This window comes from Cyphomyrmex costatus, unplaced genomic scaffold (assembly GCF_001594065.2).
Source record: "Cyphomyrmex costatus isolate MS0001 unplaced genomic scaffold, Ccosl1.0 scaffold33, whole genome shotgun sequence".
Lineage (NCBI taxonomy): Eukaryota > Metazoa > Arthropoda > Insecta > Hymenoptera > Formicidae > Cyphomyrmex > Cyphomyrmex costatus.
In genome coordinates, this window is record NW_017277450.1 from 1,360,156 (window position 1) to 1,382,569 (window position 22,414).

At 31.8% G+C, this 22,414-nt stretch overlaps 1 protein-coding gene across 1 annotated transcript in view; it reads left to right on the top strand.

Moving 5' to 3' along the window:
- The first annotated feature begins 3,261 nt into the window (after positions 1–3,261).
- Positions 3,262–22,414, top strand: part of lilli (AF4/FMR2 family member lilliputian) — a 268,080-nt gene continuing 248,927 nt past the window's right edge. Inside the window, exon 1 of the mRNA XM_018542361.1 lies at positions 3,262–3,449. Within this exon, the coding sequence (XP_018397863.1) occupies positions 3,385–3,449 (65 nt within the window). The 5' untranslated portion in view covers positions 3,262–3,384. The remainder of the gene's footprint in view (positions 3,450–22,414) is intronic.

The following is a 22,414-nucleotide window of genomic DNA, read 5'->3' on the forward strand; positions in this document are numbered from 1 at the left end:
TTGATCTTTTAGTAAAGAACTGCTTCTTTTTCAACAAAGAGATTAATTTAAATCGATTTTATTTGCCAAAAATCAATTCTTGCGAATTGATTTGAGAAAATTCGAACATTTTTAAAAGGCGTCAAAGCATCATCATTAGCGAAATAAAGAAACGAGCAAGCGAGCGTTTCGCGAATCTCGTTTTTTGTTTTTGTAATGTCTGGTGAGAGTTAAAATGCCTTCAACCTGTTCTTTCAAGTTATATAGCTACACATCTATTCCGTACTTTTGAATAAATCTTCTAAATCATTGTCTACACAATCTCGGTTTACCTTAACCCTAGAATGCTATTTCTATTGAGTAATATGATTGCTATTGATATGTGAATTTTATGTATAAGGAAATGGGTAACAATTAATGTAAAATATTAAAAGTATGAATTATATAAAAATATTTTTCAAAATATTTATAATTCATAAAATATAAACGCCAATAAATTAATTGTTATATGGAAGGAATACAATTTTATTGAAGTATTTAAACATTAAGTTAGATGCAGACAATAATTTTGTTGGATTATCAAAATAATTAACGCTTAAACATTGATATATTAATGCTGAAAAAGGTTTTAAGATTTTAGCATCTAGTTTAAGCAGTGTACATAATTATTTTGATTGTTTAAATAAAATAGTTTTCAAGTCTGTATTTAGCTAAATTTTTAGATAAATAATTCCTAGCAGAACCGTTCTTTCTGTGTAATAAAAGGAAAGAAAGAATAAGCGTACTATTGAATTCATTATTGTATCATTTACTATTAAATCTTTAAATAATATAGTCGAGTATGTAATATAATTGTATATAAGTGATTATGTGTGTGTCTCCTTATATATTAAATATGTAATAACAAAAAACTGTTTAAAAATTAAAATCACTTACTATTCTGTTATAATGTTTGACTACCATAAGATCTAAACTGATAAATAATGGACGGAATTTTTAAAAGTTGTCTTAGTTTTTATAATGGCAGATTAGAATTCTTAATGACTACTGTAGTCATAGCTTAGCGTTTAATGACCTCGCTCTTTCTTCACATATCGTAAAATTTACATATCAATAACGTTTTAGAATTAATATCTATTTTTTACAAATTAACTTCAATCTTTAATTTATTCTCTTTATTCTTTTTTAATATTTAGAACTAGAAAAAAGATGTAAAAAATAAATAAAATCGAGATTAAAATTAATCTAAATAGTGTTAGAAATAGGCATACTTTAATAAAACTCCGATTAATTTAATCCATGTTCAAATCGACTGACACAAAATCTTCTTAATCTCTTTTTTCGATACATGGAACAGAATTCTGTTATCAAAAAATGGCTAAAAAAAAATAAGCTAAAAATTCAGATTTTTATTTTTAATTTGTAATATTATTATGAATTTTAATTTGTGCGCACCAACAACGCTCGATTCTCACATTTCCTCCATTGATTTTTTAAATAATTCTATTACTCAACCTAAGTTTTATTTGTATTACTTATTGTTAGTAAAATAATATGATGAAATTAATCGGAGTTCGATTAAAATCCCCAATTCTCCAAATCTCGAATCAAGTGCTTTAAAATGATTCTACCTACATATACCTATCATTTTCGCGAGCCGCGGAGCGTTCGTCGCATCGTATCACGTCATCACGTATCGTGTCGCGTCTTCTGCTACTGGGTGGAAGGGGGAGGGGATTGACAGGCGGCCATGTTTGGTAGCGGCGGCCGCACGTGTCGATGCGGCCAGTCGCGGCCAGATGGTACACGTGCGCGCACGTGCGTGAATCAAGAGAGAAAGATAGAGAAAGAAGTACGTTGACAACCGCTGAATTCTATCCGCAGGTGTAGGAGAGACCCTGGCAAGGACGGATGGGCTGAAGATATTTCCCCGTGTGGGTCTCGACGAAGCGACGTCGCCGTCGCGACGCCACATCTGGTGATCGCCGCGAGGGGGAAGCGCGAGAAAAGGAGAGAGCGCGCGCGAAGCTGCGTGCGAGGAGGGGGGAGAGAGAGAGAGAGAGAGAGAGACACGGTGGCGTTCGCGCACGCGTGCTCGCGCAGTCGATCAGTCAACCGGTGGCGAACGGCGAACGTCGCCTGGCTTCTTGGAACCTTCTCGCCGCGCGGCGCGATCGGGTTATCGAAGTGCCGAATCGTGTTCGCGCGCACCGAGTGTCCTTCGCCGTCGAGTTTGTTTACGACCGCGCCATCCGTTGGAAGTGCCACGGTCTCGCGCGCGTGCGCGCGCGCGCACACGCACACCAATCGCCGCGCTGGCGTTCGCGATCGGCGCCGAGTGAAAGAGGTTGAAATAGTGAACACTTTTTTTTGGAGCTCAAAGTGTAACGGATTTAATTCTCTTCTGCGATTTACGAAGGCAAAAGGGGACTTGAGGTTTGTTCGCGTTGCTTGAAATCGCTTGAAAAATTTTGCTTAAGATGAAATAAATAAACACACTTATGATATGTTCGGACGTTCGTAAGAGAGAAAGCGTATAGCGGCTGAGTGCAAAAAGTGCAAGCAACGCGAACAGACCTTTCGTTTACATTGTTTCTATCTCGCTCATTCTACTTAAAGTGAAATAGATATTGTATGTTTGGTATTTCGCGAAAACCAGGAAAAAAGTTTGAGAGTACAGTGCAGGAATAAAAGTCAGATCGAGACTGATCCACATAAAACATATGTGCGAGATCTGACAGACTTGGGCGCAAGTTGACCGAAGGACAGATCGCGGGGTAGTTCGTAATAATCGCGGGAAATATAATTGGTGAAGTCCGCCGGAATATCAAATCGGTGAAATTGTTGTTGAATTATTGAGGAAGGGGGAAAAAGCAGCAGAGGACAACTTGTGTGAAGAAAGATTTATGTACGTCATACTAGACGAGGAGACGACCAGGAGAAAGGTTGTTGCAGCGCGAGAAGACCGATAAGGAAAGAAGGCGGAGTACTGTACGAGTAGAAGAACAAGAGAGGAAAGATAAGATACCAGGTCGAAGGAAGAAGAGTGATTGTCCTGTTCTTGGAGTATTTCTCGAGACTTTTCCGTGTGTTTTTCCGTTCGGGAGAATTGATTTCTCTCCGCGGAGTCGTCGGTGAGTCGATCATACGGCGTCGCGTATCCGTCTTTATCCTTGTCGACGTCGTGGTGCCTGTTGCTGTCATTGTCACCTGGGACGATGTGTCGCGCGTGTAACAAACGTCAAGGTAAACCGTCGTCTCGACTATACCGGTAGTAGATGATCGGTGGTGAATGGAGAGAGTTAACGCAGTGGGATCAGATCGCGCGTACAATTAATGTAAAGTGATGCAGTGCCGTAGTGTTAGTGACCAGTGCCACGTGCCCGTTGTTTGGATTACTTGAAGATGCCTTCGTCCGGTGGCGGATATTATGACGACAGGAATCCTCTGCTCAAGGGCACCTTATCGAGGTGAGTTACAGTCTACTTCTTCCTTGATTGAGATCGATCGTGACACTCTAAGCTTAAGGGGATCCTAAAAGTCGTCCGTGTGTTATAAACGGTAATGTAATCCAAACTGGTTGACTTTATGCCAAACACGAAGAAAGGTGGAAAATTGCAATTTTGTTATCGGTTTCTGGAATCCATTCATAATAATATTTGCTTTATACAAAAGTTTTGACCTTTTTGTGTATAACAATCTTGATTTTGACTAGGAATTACCAAAGTTGACTTTCTAGAATTAGATTTATTGTCACAGATGTCTAAAAATAAAGGATTAATTAAGTAGAAAATTTGTGCGTTATATGTGTGAGAGCGATATTGATGTAATGATGTGTCAATGACATGTAAATTATATGTATGTAAATCTTATTGGTCGGTAAAACAGATGACTTTAGGGCTCCCTTAAATCCGGTCTGTCGTAACTTTTGAGTAGAAAGTAGCCATCACGTCTCCACCTTGAGAATCAGTAACTTTTTTAAAATTTTTTGATGGAGAAGATTTATGTTACATTAGGTAATAAAAAAGTTTAGTTACAAAGTGTGTTTAAATCATTATTTTGATAGCAAGCTTACGTAATTTGTTATTGAAAAAACTTGTAAAAAGAATTGATTTATTTAAAAATCTCGAAATGCGTGTTATAATAGTATAATAAAATTTATATGAGAAAAATGAAATAATTTTTTACAGATGATAAATCTGTTTGTTTAAATTTTACTTGAGAGATTTTATTTACTTTTTAAATAATTTCGAAAATGTTAGATGATATCTGTAATATAATGAATAGTTGAATTAAAAAAAATATCAATGATTTTAAATCATTGTTATGTGTAAATATATATATATATATATAAAAGTTACATTATTAATTCTGAATTTATAATTAGATCTTTCTAATTAGCGGAGTAATCATGATAGTACCATTTTCCGCGCTTAAAATGTTAATTAGTCAAATTCATTAGCAGCTACTTAATTTTATGGTCGTTGATACATCTTCCGATACCTTTAACTTATTTTCATTTATTTTCGAAGCGGAAGAGCGCAAGATACATCCTATTATTTTCTATTTAAAATGTACATAAGAAGGAGCGCTGAGAAAGAGAGAGGGAGAGAGTTGCTTCTCGCAGAGTGAAAAGCACGTTTCTTCCATATAGATGTGCCGTATAGTTTGAGAGTTAACAAACTAACGGTCAGCATTCTCAGTGCAAATTTCTCAGTGCACGTTTAGCACGACTATCTAATATAACATCATGTTAAAATGTAAAATTCAACCTAATTTAAATCGCTGCTGCTCTTACTAAATATGTTGTTAAACATTGTAAAACAGTATCAATTTATGTGTCAAATTGACACTGTATTGTGTCAAATTTAAACATTTTTAATATAGAATAATGTAATATTTACTAGGCGCAGTAACGACTTAAATTAGGTTATATTTGTTTGAATGTACATAACGTCTGTTAAATTTGAGGTTATAAAAGATAAAGAGCTACGCTAGATGTTAAATGAGAACGCGGCGCAAAATGTTCGTGTATTTATGTCTGTTGAAATTTCTAATATTTAATTTGAGAACATATATCTACTTTTGGAAACATTTTATTATTACAATGTTTTACAATAATTTTATTATACTGAAAAGAGTATTAAATTTTAATAAATATTTGTTCGAAAAGTTTGTTTTTAAGTAAATATTTAAGTAAATTTAAATTCGTTTCTCGTAACGACAGTTTCGCAAATTGCATTTTGATCGTATTTAGTATTTGCGGGTTTCGTCAAACATTTCGGTGTACGATTCTTAAAACGACGACCTCGATTGACGCGATGCATCGCGTTATGTTGGTGCATTTGCAACTGTTGTCCTTGGTTGCGGCCCTGTTAAATGCAAAATAGCGAACGAAGGGCAGTTCGTGTCGATATCAGACTTGTGTCTGGTTTACGCACGCATTTCCCCGCAAGTCTGCGACTTGTGTGCGTAGCCTCGATGCAGCGGTCGAGCACGTATGACCTTTAATTTATTTCTCAAATGTCGAAAATCACGGTGAACATCGTGTATTTATAAAGCAAAAAGAAACGTAGCGAAAGGAGGTGACCAATTTAACAATCAATTATCAAAATATAGCAAGACATAACAATATAAAATATAGCATTTTTAAATTAGATATATTTTGAATATATATAGATAAAATAAATAACAAATTCTTAAATTAAATAATTATAATTAGTAAGGTAAACAAATGGAAGCTAATTAAAGAATTAAAAGATAATAATAATACAAATAGTATAATAGAACATTAATTCTCAGTCTGCAATTTAGGGGTCGTCTTTTTTACACAAACGAAATTTTACTCTTAAATTTCTCCGAAGTGATAGAAAGTGGAGTGAGTGTTTTTTCTCCAAAAATAAGTAATATATCTTGTAATATTTATTTGAGAATATAACAAGGACATTTATAAAAAGGTAATCCTTTTTCTTTTTGGAAAACCTCTGAGAAAAATGTCTGGTTGAATTAATTGGAATTCTGATTGAAAATGGACAAATCAGAATTTTCTGCTTGAATTTACTAGAATGCTATTTGAGATAATTGAAATTCTGATTGATATAATCAGAATCTTTCAATTTGTTTATTTTCAATCAAACATTTTTCTCAATATAGAAAAGTAAAAAAAAATTGGGCTAGACAAAAAAGACTCAAATTGCAAACGGAGGGTTAATTTAAATTTAAAGAACATCAAAAAATTTGTCTTATTATTATCGATATGTCATTGAAGAAAGACTTTAACTTTGATGCTTTTTTTCACTTTTATTTGACTGCAATTCTTTTGTCGATAGCGTAAATACTCTCACGTACGTAAATCTAATGCTCCGTATAAATGATGCAAACTGTTTCGTGACTGAATGAATCGTCTTGTAAAGCACACGATGATGATTGCGGTATCTCCGAGTGTCGGGTTCACATATAAGTATATATATTTCGCACGTTAGTCCATTGTTAACGACGAGATACTCGCAATGATGTACACGCAGTATCAGCCAACACTTGAAACAATACTCACGTAACGCTGTCACGATTGTCCTCGAATTTCGCAAAATAACATGAAGGCTTACGCGGTGACTTATATTCAATGTAAACGTAATTAACGACTGCGCAGCTGTTGGAATAATAATTTTGCGTTTGCACGCCTCCATGCTGGAAATTCACACCAGAATATCACCATGGCAGACTCGTTTACAACCATAGGTACCATATGTTTCCCGTTGACCCTGGACACATATATGACATACAGCTGAATCGATTTGCGTGCAATCGGTTCTAAATCAATTAGAAAAATATCGTGAACAAAGTCTGTTTTGCGCTGTTGTAGTAAGAAAACAGTTCGATTCCAATTTTATAGCGGTTCTATTTAATACAATATTAATAAATTTGGTAATTATATATATATCGTGTTAAATTATTATTCTCATGATTATATTATTAGTTAGAGAATTGTTATCAAATGCTTTCGATATAATTAATTTAACTAATTTAATTAGATTTAATATATAATGATATTATATAGATTTAACGAAATCGATAAAGTTTTTCACCGACGAGAGCTTTTATAACGTTGAGCAAGAAGTTAAATTGTATTGAATCTTCAAATCGTCGTGGTAGAACGCGAAGAGAAAGTTGATTTGAACAAATTCAACCGATGACAATAATAACTCAATAACGAGGCAAGTTCGAACGAGTTCTATTCGCGATTCCACCGAAAGCACCGTTTCGAGTGACGCTCCTGTCAATAAGAATTACAGGCATGAAATTCCTTTCACCATCGTGCGATCATCGTTTCGCTTCGAAGGAAGTTCGGGACGACTCTCGCTTAGCACGATGTGAATCGATTTTTGCGGCACAATGAATCGGTTAAATATTAATCGAAATCGAAATGTTAATTAATTATGATTAATATAATTATTTTATACGTACAATATATATATGCGCGATGCGTTGAAAGCTTACGATATATCTCTATATGTTTTTTTATTGTTTCAAAGAATTTTATTATTCACGTATTTTTGCTATTTTTGGGCTAATTTAATTAACAATTATTTTTATAAATTGTATTACGTAATGCTTTTGCGATAATAGAAATGAGTTAACAAGATTATTGTTGAAAATTGAAGTAACTGTTCTACTAAAAACATTAATTGAATGTTATACGTTCTTCGCACATTTTGAAATATTAAAATAAAATATCTTCTAATAGCGCGCGCGCGTTGTTGTTTGGGAGGAAAGTTCTGTTAAAACTTAATTTATTACAATTCCAAATTATGAGGGTTATTTAATTACAATAGCATAAATATTTTAAATTCATGTTTTAATATTAACGCGCGTAGGCGTGTTTAAGTTACCAATAATAGCAAGCTGTAATAATAAAAATTGTGTTTATTATTACACGCATGTTGTTTACTTTTTTATATCACACATGAAAAATCATTTTCTTTTTTCTGTTCTTTTTGTTTTAAAACAAGCTTAAGAAATTATTTTTTATTTCTTGAATTTCTTATCTCTCTTGATATTCAATATATTTTGATTGGAGTCATAAACAGCTATTAAAGAGATAATTTAAAGAAAAAAAGATATAATAATTAAAAACAACTGTTTATATCCAGCATTTTTTTAAATCTTTTCAACGTTTGCTGATAAAGTAACGATAATTTAATCTATGAATATATTAGTATTTACCCAGATATTCACCTAGTAACAATCATGATAAAAATAATCGATTTTTTAAGCAGAATATATTTTAAATACTGTTTCCATATTTATATTAAAAGTATTCGATTTTTCTTCAAGTGAAGACGTTCGTAAATTTTATGATAAGGAGTTATTTATAAGCAATTGCTTATAATTCATAATTGTTTATAAACATAAATTTTATTGTATATGTGTTTAACGATAAAGAATTAGTTTAAGTGATTGTTTATAATTTATAATTGCTTATAATATATAATTAATTTTTTATAATTAAGCGCATATAAATTTTTCGTTTATGTCACTTTTATTTGAAAAAATTAAGCATTTTTTATATATAGATACGAAAATAATATCTAAAATAAATTCCGCTTAGCAGGCTATTATTTTTATTATATCTGTGACTTTATTCATATTATATTATCAATATTTAAAGTACATGAAATATACTATTTATAAATAGTTTATACCCTTGACAGCTTTCCATTTGAATTATTTGATTCATATTCGATTATACATTTTTTATCGAAAAAGAAAGAGAGAGACATGATAACGGGGAAAATTATATTTTTACCGGTGATAAATTTGAAGTACGATGCTAATATACTTGATTCTAAGCATCGTTAGAGAAATATTTATCTCTCATAAATATCATAATAAAGCAGTCAATTTATAATATCCATTTCATATCGTTTTAACTTCTATTTTAAATGCAAAAATGGCGATAAATATTTATTTTTCTATAAATGACTAGTGACAATGTTTATAACTCATAGTTATTAGAGATAATTAATTTTACTAATAATCTTTGAGATTATCATTTTGCTGTCTCCTGATGATTATTGCAATCGCTGTATTTTAAGGAATAATAACGTTTGATTGATTGTATTTAGACAGAATTAATATGAGGTTTCTACGAAATAAATGTTTTTTTTTAAATGCAGATATTAGGAAAAATGATAAGAATAAATATATAATATCAATTTATATATAAATAATTTTGCGATTTGAAAGTATATATTAATCTATAAATAAATATAAATTTATGGTATTTTTTAAAGTGAGCTAATTAATTAAATTTTATTATATAAAGAATTATATAATTTATGTATCTGTTGAAATTTGTTAGTGATAATATACTTACACATATATTACATTAATTGACATATATAGTGAGTGTAAAAAGTACTATCGTACAGAAGAAATATAATTTTACAAAACGATATTTAGAAAGTATAACCAAGAATTTATTAATAATAAAAAAAATTATTATTAACAATAAAATAAATTGCATTTTTAAAAATTATTTTTCCTAAAAGATGTAATAATTAAAATACATTATCTTAAAATAAAAAGAATATATTATTATTATACTATCATGTCAGATAAGTAATTAATATTTATTTTCTAAACATATGTTTGTATGTATTATATCTTCTCTGTATCAATACTTTTTCGTTCACTGTATACATATGAATTAAAATGTAAAGCATGTGTTTGTCGAGTCAAGATTCACATAACGATATCTCCATTAGTCTTTCAAATCTTGAGCGGAATTAATCACTTTGCAGTTAGCGAATTCATAATACGAATGTCTGTTGATAATGGTACATTCAAGGAGCCAGGTAAATCCATGTACCTCTCGTTACTACACATCAATTATTTCGTAACGGCTGTGTTTGACTGGTAAGAGACTCGGCACGATGTTAAAGCCTATTGTTTATATTACGCGATTACCTTGAACGTTTTTGTGTGATTCGAGCCTGTGGACAGGTGGTGGGGCAAGCCGCGTGACGGTGCATTATCATGCATAACCCTTTGAGACACGAGAGGAGACACGCTATATATTTCCTGTCGTTTTTTATTCGTGCTTACAAGTTATTTCCTTGATATTATTTCAATAAAGTTTAAATGACTGATTTTGCAATTAATATCTATCATGTATACAATTCGACATCAAAATGTATTGATAAATATGAGTGTAGAAACATTAGTAATTCTATGCTTATTTTAATAAACAATATTACGTGAAAATATTATTTATTTCAATAAATTATGTCTATAAATTTGAAATTACTGATACTGCAATTAATCTCCATTATATAATACGATATGAAACATATTGATAAACGTGTACTAAAATGTTTTGTATTTGTTTTAGAAATAGTTCACTCAAATCCTTGCTAAAATTTGCGTTAAATTTTTAGTATATTTGAGTGTTAATTTAACATATATATATAATGTGTTTGATTGTGTTATTTGAATATTTTGTGTTAAATTAATATTCAACATTTCTTAGAGGTACTAACATAATTATGAATATAAGAATAAATAATATAAAAATAATGTTTATTAAAATACAAATTGAATAAAATGTAGGTTAATTTAACATATAATAAATGTTAATTTTAATGAAGACATATAGTTTAATTGTGTCAGTATTGTGCCTTTGTATTAACTTTTTACACAATATTTGTGTTACTTTCTAACTTATTCACCTTATGTTAAATTAACACATTTTAGTAGAATTTTGGGATATGTGAAATGTTGTTAAATTTAACACAAATTTTCCAACTGTGGTATGACAACAATATCGCCGCATGAACGCTTATATAATCATTGATACGTTTCATTATCAAACGCGATTATTTCTTAAACTCAATGATGATTGGACTGATCATATTTTCTTGCGTTTGATTCGTAAGCGTATCGAGGTGACGATTGTATATACATTGAAGCGAATGTATTTCGTGCAATTGATCCATTCAAAGTGGTATAAATGTAGCTCGCCTATCATTTCCGCATTGACGTCGGAACAGCGCGCAAATCGTCTGTCGAGTAATTCGCAAGTAACGGAAAAACGTGACGCACGCATGTTGATTGTTAATAACGTATATCTGCGGAAATTATACACGTCCAAGTTGCATATTGTAGAAAAATCTGGCTATAATAATCGAGCTTAGATAATAGTCATTAAAGCTTTGATAAAATAATTTCAATTAAATTTTTAGTTAATATAACCAAACTAACTAAACGTCAATTTCTGTTATGTATTTCTATCAAGATGATTCATTTTAATCTCGATTTAATTTACTTTTTATCTTTCTCTACTTCTAAGAATTAGAAAAAAGTAAAAGAGTAAATTAAATCGAAATATTTTGAGAAGTTTACATTAATAAGTTTACATTAATAAAAATAAATATAAATATTATTCCAGTTTTCTATAATTATTACCAAAAGCTTAATAATTACTATTATTATGGTAATATTTATACTTAATTAGGTATTTATGGTATATATTGTACCATTAGACTAAACAGAATAACATTCAGCAACTATTATCAGATTTCTTTTTAGTATATCGCGCGTGCGATATTAAATCTCCATTAAAATTTATCGAACGTCTCGTATTTTAAAATTATTAACTCGACTTTACGAGTCGCATCGTATTGCATAATAAGGCTGAGCGCCGTGTGACTTTTTAGTTACTTATTCTGTTTGAGATTTGTTTATTTACGAAACGCGGATGTGTCGAGGTGATCGTACCTTCCGTGTGATCCTGTTTTTTTTATCGTAAGATATACAAGATACGCGTCGCGTGCGACTATAGTTGAGCGTCGAGAGTGCCACCACGCAAAGTGCTGTGCGATCTGGTATAATTAGCGCACGCACAGTTGTGTAATTAATCCGCGTTTTCGCGAGTGCTGTAGGAGTGCAATGAAGATATTCGAGAGGAGGAGCCGACCTAGAAAGCATCGACAGAGCAACGATAAAGTAATTATTCGCTTATTATTTTTTGTATGGTTTATCTTGATACACAAATTAGATTTTTATTTTCTGAGTAATTTTTTAGAGAGTGTACATCACGAAAAGAATTTTTTCAAAAGTAACGAAATTATTTTACGCGCGACCGGTATTTATTATATTTATTGCTAAGGTTAACTTTTTGATCGTTTATGATTTGTATTCATTTCCATTTTGCTCAACACAGTTGGTTTGTATTACAGTATTTTGCTGCTGTGCATCGGATGAGTGCTAAATTAGCTTTCATTCGAGGCAATGGATCTGTGAAAGTTGCGTCAGATTAATTTGAGATGTATTTAATTTAAATGTATGTATATATTTACCTATTTACAATTAAATAAATATAACATTTTACAGATTTATTGTCATGAAGTATAGAGAGATAGGCTGGAATAGATTAATATTAATATTCAATTTTGAAATGTGTGTGTGTAATATCAATCGATTTATAATCTAGGAATGCACACATACTCATATTTATCAATATGCTTGCGACGTCGTATTATATGATAGATATTAATTGTAGGATCAATCATTTGAAATTTATTGGAATAACTTATAAGTATGAATAAAAAATGACAGGAAATATTTCACTTGATAAGCTTGCTAAAAGATAATAAATAGTAGCCTATAGTGATTTTATTTCATGCAAGAGAAAAATTGCCTCTGAATCCGAAAAGTATGTTATGTTTTTTACTTTTTGACTAATGAAACAATCGAAAGCACTGAAAATGTGATATATTATAACTTTTCATCTGCAATTATATTTTTATTTCCTCCGTCTACAATCTGAGTCTTTTTTGTGTAGTACAAATTTCTAAGTCTTCAAAAAATGTGAAAAAATTTACAGGTTTATTTTTCTACATTGCTATTACGTTACCAAACAGTTTTTTGATAAGATATTTTAAGAAGGGAAATCACAACTCTTTGTTCCTCCTGTGTTTATTTTGAAATCTTGAAAGTATTAAATATCACTTGTGTCAGAAAAGATCTAGAGAGAGAGAGATTATAGACAGAGAGTTAATAATACTCTTTGGATAATTTTCTAATATTAAACGTATGTAACAGTTGATAAAAATTTTTGAATTTGTATATTATCTGAGTAAATAATAGAACGTAGAAGAAAAAATAAAATATAACAAATAAAATATTACTATTTTTACAATTTAAAATTTCATCTTGTTTATATTTTATAGTAGAGAATTTTACATTCAGGGAGTTAGAAGAAAATGATTATATATTATGTTCATTTAATAAATGGAAATGTACGAATTAAAAATATGTGAAACACAAAATTAAACATCTATGAAACACACGAGAGGGAAAACGCGTATTTTTGAACGTAATGTTTCCCTTTCCGGATATCATTTTAATAGACTTTAAAGTTTGTGTTTGGTCTCTCTATATTTTGGTCCAGGGTTGAATATTATGCAAACTGTTGCAGGAAATTAATCTGCTTTTATTAGAGAATATTTTCAGGATACACATTTCACAAATACACAAGTAAATTAGCAAATAATAAGCGTGTTCCAATTAATTTCTTTAGTAATAAATGCGCTAATAGGTGTCGTGTTTATTTTTACTGACATTTTTTCCGTTTTATTCTATATATATTCTTAACTATTATTTATTTAGTAATAATTTATCTTAATATATCATTTGTCGAAGTGGAGCAGATTATATTAAGTCTTTTTTCGAGAAATCGTCTCATCACGGAACGTACTGATTTTTCGCGTACGGTATCGCGTCTTTTTCTATGCTCAATCCCGTAATGACGGCCGATGAAATTAAATCCTCGACGTCCGCGGCGAGTGCATTCTCGCACTCGGCTAACGAGCTTTCGCGTTTGTTCAATTTCATGCGTGCGGAATATGTCGGGCGTACGCGGCGGTGGTAGGTAGATAGAAAACGCGGACGCGCGCGAACCAACGAACGGAGAAAAGAGTATGCTGGCGCCGCCCTTCTGCTCTCATTATCGTGCACGGCGATAGGGCGCCAAGAGGACGGGGACCTTTGCGGCACTTTCTCTATTTAATGTCCTCCCTCTCTCCCTCCGCTGGACTCTCGTAGTCGTATGTACTAATATCGATTCGCACACTCGCGGCAAATTGCGAGGATATACAAGGTAATTGAACGAAAGTAGGGGAGGGATAATCGAACGTTGGAGTTTTGAGGAAATTACGCGCGTTTCCCCTCTCTGTGACTCCCGCACACTCGCGTAAATCGCACGGTTTCTTGGCGGCGCGTACACGGTTGTGCCTTTTTTTTTTTATTCAGTGAAATTAAGAGGCGTATAATTTGAATGAAGTTTTTTATACGGCTGTGCCGAGACGTACGAGAGTCTAAGATTATACCCACGAAGAAACAAATTCTGCTGTTTCAACTGCTCTGTCTTTCGTCATATTCATTTTCCTTCTTTTAAAATTGCACTTTCTTTAAAATTACTGTATGCAAACACGCGTATCGCTTTTTTTTTTTTTTTTTTTTTTTAGAGTTTATGCGTTCGTAATTTATGTGGATCTAAAGGCTTTTTTTGGTTTCAAACTGTTTGCAATAGTGCTCACCATTGCTTGAATTTTTTATGTAATTATTTAAATGGTACAACAATATTTTCAGAGATCTGTATCTATCTAAATTTTTAAATACTTCAGCAAAATTGTTTTTTTTTTGTTTGTTGCTTTTACTCTCTCGCTTTTAGTTCTGGAACTAGAAATGTAGGTATGAAATAGATATTTTTTGTTTCTGCAAAATTGTATACGAGATATACGTGTGATCTTTTACAGTATTCTGTAAATAATAGAATATTTTAATAAATTCGTTTTGTGAAACAGTTACGTTATTTTCCACTTTGCGCGTTTAATACCAGGTGCGAGTCGAGCGTGAAACGTGGAAAGAGGGGAAAACGAAGTGAAAAGACAGGGGGGGGGGGGGGGAGGCATAAGAAGGAGATGGCGCCGTGTTTCTTTTCTCATTATCGTAGCCGCAGGGTTCCGACACTGTGTAACGCCGTTAGTACGTTGACCTATTTTCCTCCCTCTAATCTCTCCCGTCTATCTCCGCATCGTCGATTATGTGACAGTTTTAACTGAATATCAGAGTTATTTTATACCGCTGGAAAATAGGACTCATCTACGTATATTTATAGTAAACCTTTTAAATGAATGTTATTATATATTTTTTGTCTCATATGTATTTATGAATCTCTTGACATTATCATAATCTCACGTCACTGATCATCTCTTTGTTTCAAAGTTTTGATGTACCAGAAATCGCAAAATTAATTAAATTTAGTTCAAACAATTCAAAATTGCACAGAATATTATAAACAGTCAAAATTGATATGCATGATTAGAAAAGCTTTACTTGGGATAATTTATTTTTATACTCTAACAGTAAGAAGATACAGTCATATAGTAGTTTTTCTTGATAATAGGAGTAACTTACATATATTATTCTTTCTTCTTGCTTTTTTTTTTAGAAAAAAAATATAACATATATATATAATAAATCTATATACATAATAATTTTAAATACTATTTAAATTGTAAAATAATAATATAGAATATATGAAATTAATAATCATAACTTTTAATTAGGGCGAAAGAAACACCTCAAGTTATTTATGTAAACGATAAAAAATTAGGTGCCTATTCTCAGGTTAATAAATAACAATATAATTTTGCACCCGCGATATAATCTGTACCGCGACGACGCAATAATTTCTACTCGCTGAAATATTGCACGTGATATATCCCGCGTGTGGAACGCGACTTATAAATTATTGCGCAAGAATTGCGCTTTGATTTCTCTTTTTTATTATCGCGTGATGTCAGACGCGTTTTCGCTATATCGGTGGGCGCGGTGGAGTGACCCGGGCAAAAGTGATCGAGTTGGTTCCGACACGAACGCAAACGGGCGACACGAGAAAAAGAGATTTTTCCTCCCTGGCTTGGGTCAGGCTAGAAGTTAGTCGAATAGGGGCGAGCTTATCGAGCGTACGCATCGTCACGCTTCGGGCATAGCTTCGAAACTTCGACTCCCCGAGCGAGTGGTTACGCTCAGATTAAAGTTATTTTCCCTCCATACGTGACAATTATACAAGATACCGTCTTATAACTTTACGTGTCCTCGCGTTCAATTTAGTACATTATTTTTTAAAGAGGTGTTCTCCTTTGAGAAACAGGGACTACGAATATTCTTTAAGTGCTTCGCGAAGTTTCTCGAGCAATTTATTTCTTTCACGTTTGATATATATTGATGTACATATATATCTCTTTCTTCTTCTCTTGATTGCTTTAATTAATTAACATTAAGGAAATGCATGCATAGTATTGTGTGCATTGACATTTATTTTTGTTTTTTTTTTACATGGAAAGATGTTTCGTGCTAAAAATGTAACTATTTATACACAGATCTGAAAATAATTTTGTTGAATCATCAAAATAAAATAAATTATATAAAACGTTCAAATTAATTGCTAGGACGTCTAAAAATTTTTGCTTATTATGCTTGACACTTCATATGTAATTTGACCGATTCAACAAAATTATTTTTAGATCTGCTGCTACATTTTTAGATACTTCAACAAAGTTTATTCTTTCTATAGGCCTCTGTACACGGTCAGTAATACTGTCAGTATCAACGAATATTGAACATATTATTGATTGTGTGTGGTTAATATTAATGGATTGACGTAGAATACTGACGATGATTTGGACTTAAATACATGCTTTTTCCTTAAGATCCATGTCGCCATAGATAATAATATACGTTAAATCACGTCAAACTGAAGTGAAATATTATCAATAATACCTCGTATAAGATTATAAAAACTAATGTATACTGTCAGTAATACTGATCAGTAATACTGACTCAGTATTATTGACCGTGTAGGGAGGCCTTATGTATAAATCGTTGTATTACTCGGAAGTGTTTTATTTACTTTTCTATAATGATCTTAACGTTGTTCTTATCTTTGCTGGCGCGAGTTAATCAAAGCAATCTTCGTTAAAAATTTCCAGGATAGCCAAATACGGGACTTCGACTGATAAGTACGTACAAATGGGAAGGAGGGGGAGCGGAAAAAGAACTTGTATGCATAATCTTATCTGGAGTTCGCGCTAACAGTGATATACGTGCACGTTGATTTGTCATAAACTGCTTCGAGAAAATGCATTCGGTTTGTTATGCGTTGGTTGTAGAAGTGAAGAAGTAATTGGAGAGCGACCAAGCATTTTTTTAAATATTTTAATTATTTTCAAGTTGTCCGAATAGTTAATTAAATTTCTACAATCAGATGCGACTAAAAAGTTATTCAATTTTCCACGATGAAATTAAATTAAATGTGCTGATTGATAACAAAATCGATCTCCTTGACTAGAATATTTCCGCGATATAGTCATCTACTATATATAAATTAAAAAGCATTCTTTTACAGTATTTTGTATAAAAACAAATGCAGTTTTTATCTATTATTTTCATTTTGTTTTAGTAACAACAATTTTTCTTTATTCTGGCATGTTACTGTGGATGAATTTTTATTCAGAGTAGTGTTAAGCAAGAAAAATATGAGTAGCATTTGAGGGTTAAGCAGCAAATTCAAAAGACGCCTAATTGACAAGACACTAATATTTTTGGGTATGTTAAGTTAGCACCCCAACTATAGTACTCAGGAGTTCTGATTAGAGTTCCCACTTCCTTTTGACGAGACGAAGAGTTCCCTATACTTAATAACAAGAATTCCGCTCAATAAACATTTTTTTTACATTTTTTAATCAGAACTCCTGAGTACTATAGTTGGGGTGCTAACTTAACATACCCAATATTTTCAGAGACAAGTTACAATTTTTATTTTATATTATATAAATTAAGATTAGAGAAAGTATACGATGATCGTAATCGAGAATATTGATTTTTATGCGGAAGGGAATATTCGCATATAATTCTTGCTCGAGGTTATAAAAATCACTATTTAATTTCTAATCAGCTTTCAATTTTGGTTTATATAATTTCTGCGCAACGCTAAACACGGAAGGAAATAACGTCGTGTTTAGTCGTACCTCGTCGAATTGACAATGATTGAATAAAGCGTGGCACTCGTGCGCCATCGATAATTCGTAGTCAAAGAGAAAGGCCGTGTAGGCGCTTTCGCCAGTTGCTCACCGGTTCCTTCGACTCTGTTGCAAAGTGCGCCGAAACAACGAGACCGTGCAGTAATCCGGCCTCTTCGGGAAATGAAACGGCGGCCAGCTGAGGCCATCGAACTCGTGCGACCTTGAGCTTGTGATAATCTTTGGCTGATAAAAAAGCAACAGAACGCGATCTTTCAGTAATCGTACCGTCGAAAAATCTGCTTTTAATTCTTTCCCCGAAATTTGTCTATATTAATTATCTGACTTTAAGGTTGGTATTCATAGTTGATTCTTATTATATTTGAGACTATCTTAAATAATGTTTCTTGAGATGTTAATACGGCCCTCTGAATTATCTGAAGACTATACTTGGGACAGTCTTAAATATAAGAATCGAGTGTGAATATCGGTCAACAACCGCTCACACACACACATATATATATATATATATATATATTATATATAAAACATGTTTCGCACGTTGATTAAGTTGCTCTTATCGCGAAATATTTTTATTTAAGTCTTTAATTGAAGTATTTTCTGACAAACGATTTCGTGATTAAGATAGACATAAATATTTTTTTAACAACGTTTATAATCACATAATTACATATAATTACTTATATAAATATATTTTGTAAAAAATTAGTGTTACTTTATTTTTAAGTAATGTTCATTTCCCGATAATAACTTTACATTTCAGTTTATGGAAAATGGAATTTATTATTATGACGTATGATTTTACGAGATTGATTAGAATGACAGTTTTGAGAATGCCTTGCAATATTCTACGTACGCTGAAGAATAATATAATTCACAAACAGCGCGCAAATGTACGCCCTGTCTCGAACAATGTTGCAACTTGGACATTTGAAACTAGGCATTAACTGCATAACAAATAAGCGTAATGTATTGATTACGAACGCGTTATTTTCCTTAGCGTTATTGTCCCTCGAGTTACGTGAAACTCCCGGCGAAAACTGTTTCAAACGATCGTCCTTTACCGCAGCAATGAGACTGTAACTGACATGAGACTTTCCGTCTGATCGCTATTAACTGCACGCGATTGAGTTCTTCATATGTATGCGCTGTGCTAATTATGCAGATATGGCACAGCTGATTGATTGTTCTTTTTACAACGAAGTAAGTCTTCGAAAAGATTCGCGGCGAGTAGGTTGATATTTAATTGTACAATTAATTTGCTTAGACACGAGTCTCGCTACTTTTATCATTTCTATATTCCAGAGTAAGATTATCAACTGTGCTCTTTTACTTGTGTTCTTTTTGAGATTATATACAATCTGCTCATTAATTAAAATTTTGTATTTATAAAATTATATATTAATATAATCTCTCTAAATTCTTCGGAGTGGAATCCTTAAAAAGTAAAAATTGAGCCTTAAAGATTGAGTCTTAAGGAGATCCTAAAACAAAGTTCGAACTCTAACGAAATCGCCAGATGTCGCTATTTTACAACACTACGACATATCTTTTACATATTACTACTGCATTGATATCTCACGCAGCAATGATGCACGCAGTCGCATTACCTGTCAATTTTTGTGTCGTAAATTCGTCGTGATTAAGTGTCTAAGTCTAATTCTAAACACTCAACGTTGTTTCTTCACGCAAACAACGTGTCTGTGGACTACTATTTCTTAAGTACAGATTGCGCAGCTTTTATATGAAACAAATGTTGACAACGTGCAATGACGTGATAGCTTTGGAGCGTCATATTGGACTAAAAAATAGTAAAGAACTCAATTTTGAAATTTTTTATCGTTTTCAGCATGGATTCTACCTTACAGACAACGTATTAATGCGTATACTGTAATCCTATAAAAGGATTTTCGAATCTGTGAATGATGAAAAAAGTATTTACGATACAAAAATTATATGGTTTAGTCGGTAATACAGACTTTAGGATCCCTTAAAAAAGAGTAATTCAATTTTTAATTTTTAATAATGAAATTTTATCCTGCAGAATAAGAGTTACTGCGTTTTAGAGAATAAAAATTATCAATAAAAATTATGTTGTAGAAATTTCCTATCATGTTAAGATCTCTTTAGCAGATGCCTATTAAGCATCAAAATTTAATTATGAAATGATTTCGGTAGTTTAACTGTGTTTTCAAGTCCGGAAAAATTTCGACGTGTAGTTTTAGATAATTACAAATGATGACAAATATGATATATATACACGTACATATAGTATATGTATATATATATATTTCACATTGAATTGTTTAAAAAATATTAAGATTCAGCTTCGACCGTTATGGTTAGTATGTTATTCTATTTCTTATTTGTTGGGTTTCAAATGTGTACGGTCCGATAAGATATTCTTATATTGTCTAGAAATTTTATTTTATTAAATACTTACATTTACAAAAAATTGTATGTCTCCCTCTTTCCATCTCCAGATTATGATATTTTTTTTTAAATTATGTACACACATATGTTTTCTTTTTTGAAATTTGGGCATTAAGATGTGATAACCGTATCCCGAACTTTTAGTCATTTTTTTCATCAGTTTTTAGATTGACAGATGCGGTTCTTCTTGATGAAAATTGGAATGCAACGTGATTTGCGCAATGCGAATACAAATAAAAATTCCCAGTGCCGTAATGTACTGTGCGTTGCGAGATAGAACACTGGCTAAAGATTAAACGAAGATTACAGTATTTGGTCGAGAGTCATTAGAGCTTTCTCAACGTGCGTTTAAAGAAACGCGTTGTTTACATTCACGGTTTGTGATAATTCTGTAGATAACTACTATTACACGATTATTGGATTTATTCGGCTTTCACATCAAACTGGCTTTATTTTCGATCGATTGCGTCAGATTTTGAAATTTTTGTACACAGCTTATTGCTCTGCTTTCAACGATAGAAAAGAGAAAACTTACAAAACGTAAATTTATTCAAATTTGTTGAGCTGAAATTAACAGCAATCTGGTACTCGAACGCGACATTCATTTAACGAATTTTTGCGACAAAAATTCCAAAATTCGTTCTGACTCTTATTTCTATACGCGCGACTATACCATTTGCAATATAATATGCAGAAGGCATCGCTTTACTTGTTGGACATTCTAACGATCGTTAGGTTTGTGCTGCGAGAAGTTGCCGTGCAAATCCAACACTTTCACCGGCGGATTTCTAACGCGGACGGCCCGTCTTCGGTTGCGTTCACAATGGACGACGCAAGCAACCCTTTGATAATATGCCACGCAATGTAAATTTTTAATCACGTGCTTTTCGCACGATATATTTTTTTGATTAGCGAATAGCATAAATAAATAGTAAAGAATTGCGTGTACTTTTAAATGCAATCGCGTGTATTTTTAAATGCGATATTTTAAATTTATTATAGCTTTCTTTCTTTAATCGTCAGGTAGTACGTTTACTAATTTAAAATTTCAATTTTGTAAATAGTAACAAGTGTTGAACATATGTATTTTTAAACAAACGTGTTTCGATTATTAATACAGTAAGAAAAACATTTAATATATAAACTTCAATAAATATTTCTTTGAATGGTCTCCTAACAGAATATTTACTTATGGTAAATAAATATTGACGGTACAAATAAATAAGAAAAAATGATAGTTGAATCAAACTAGTTCTTGTCTAATAAATATGTTTTTTTATCTCGAAACACAACAAGTTTAATTTAATCTATTGTATAAGCATCCGAAGAGGGCTGAATCATACAGCCGAAATATGTAATGCGCGCGTTTATTGTAATTAATCAATATATAATTAAAATGTAGCTTTTTTAAAAAATTGTTGCACATTAATCTTTTGACTCTTGTTAGTCCTTTATTACGTTATTGTTGATTTAATAAATATGTGTTCACATTTAAAATATTCCGCTAAGACCATTCAAAGGAATATTTATTAAAAATTATTAAATTTTTTCATTTACTTATGGATGTTTTGCTAGCGAAATTGCAGCTGCATGATGCAACAGGTAGAGAAGGAGAAAAAAGGATGAATGATTTGTTGTGTGACTTTGTAAATCTCGCGAAATGATAATTTTGCTTTATTTTATTATAGAGATAAGTTCTGAAATCACTGATGAAGCTATTTCTTGAAGCGTTTTGATAATCTCTATACGGATTGATATCTGATACGTTTAAATTCTTAAATTAAAAGATTAAAAGTAAAACACTTGAGGATAAATCCCAAAAATACAAAAATCAACAAAATTATCTTATAGAATTATAAATTACTCATTGTAACGAATAATTTGTTATATTAATG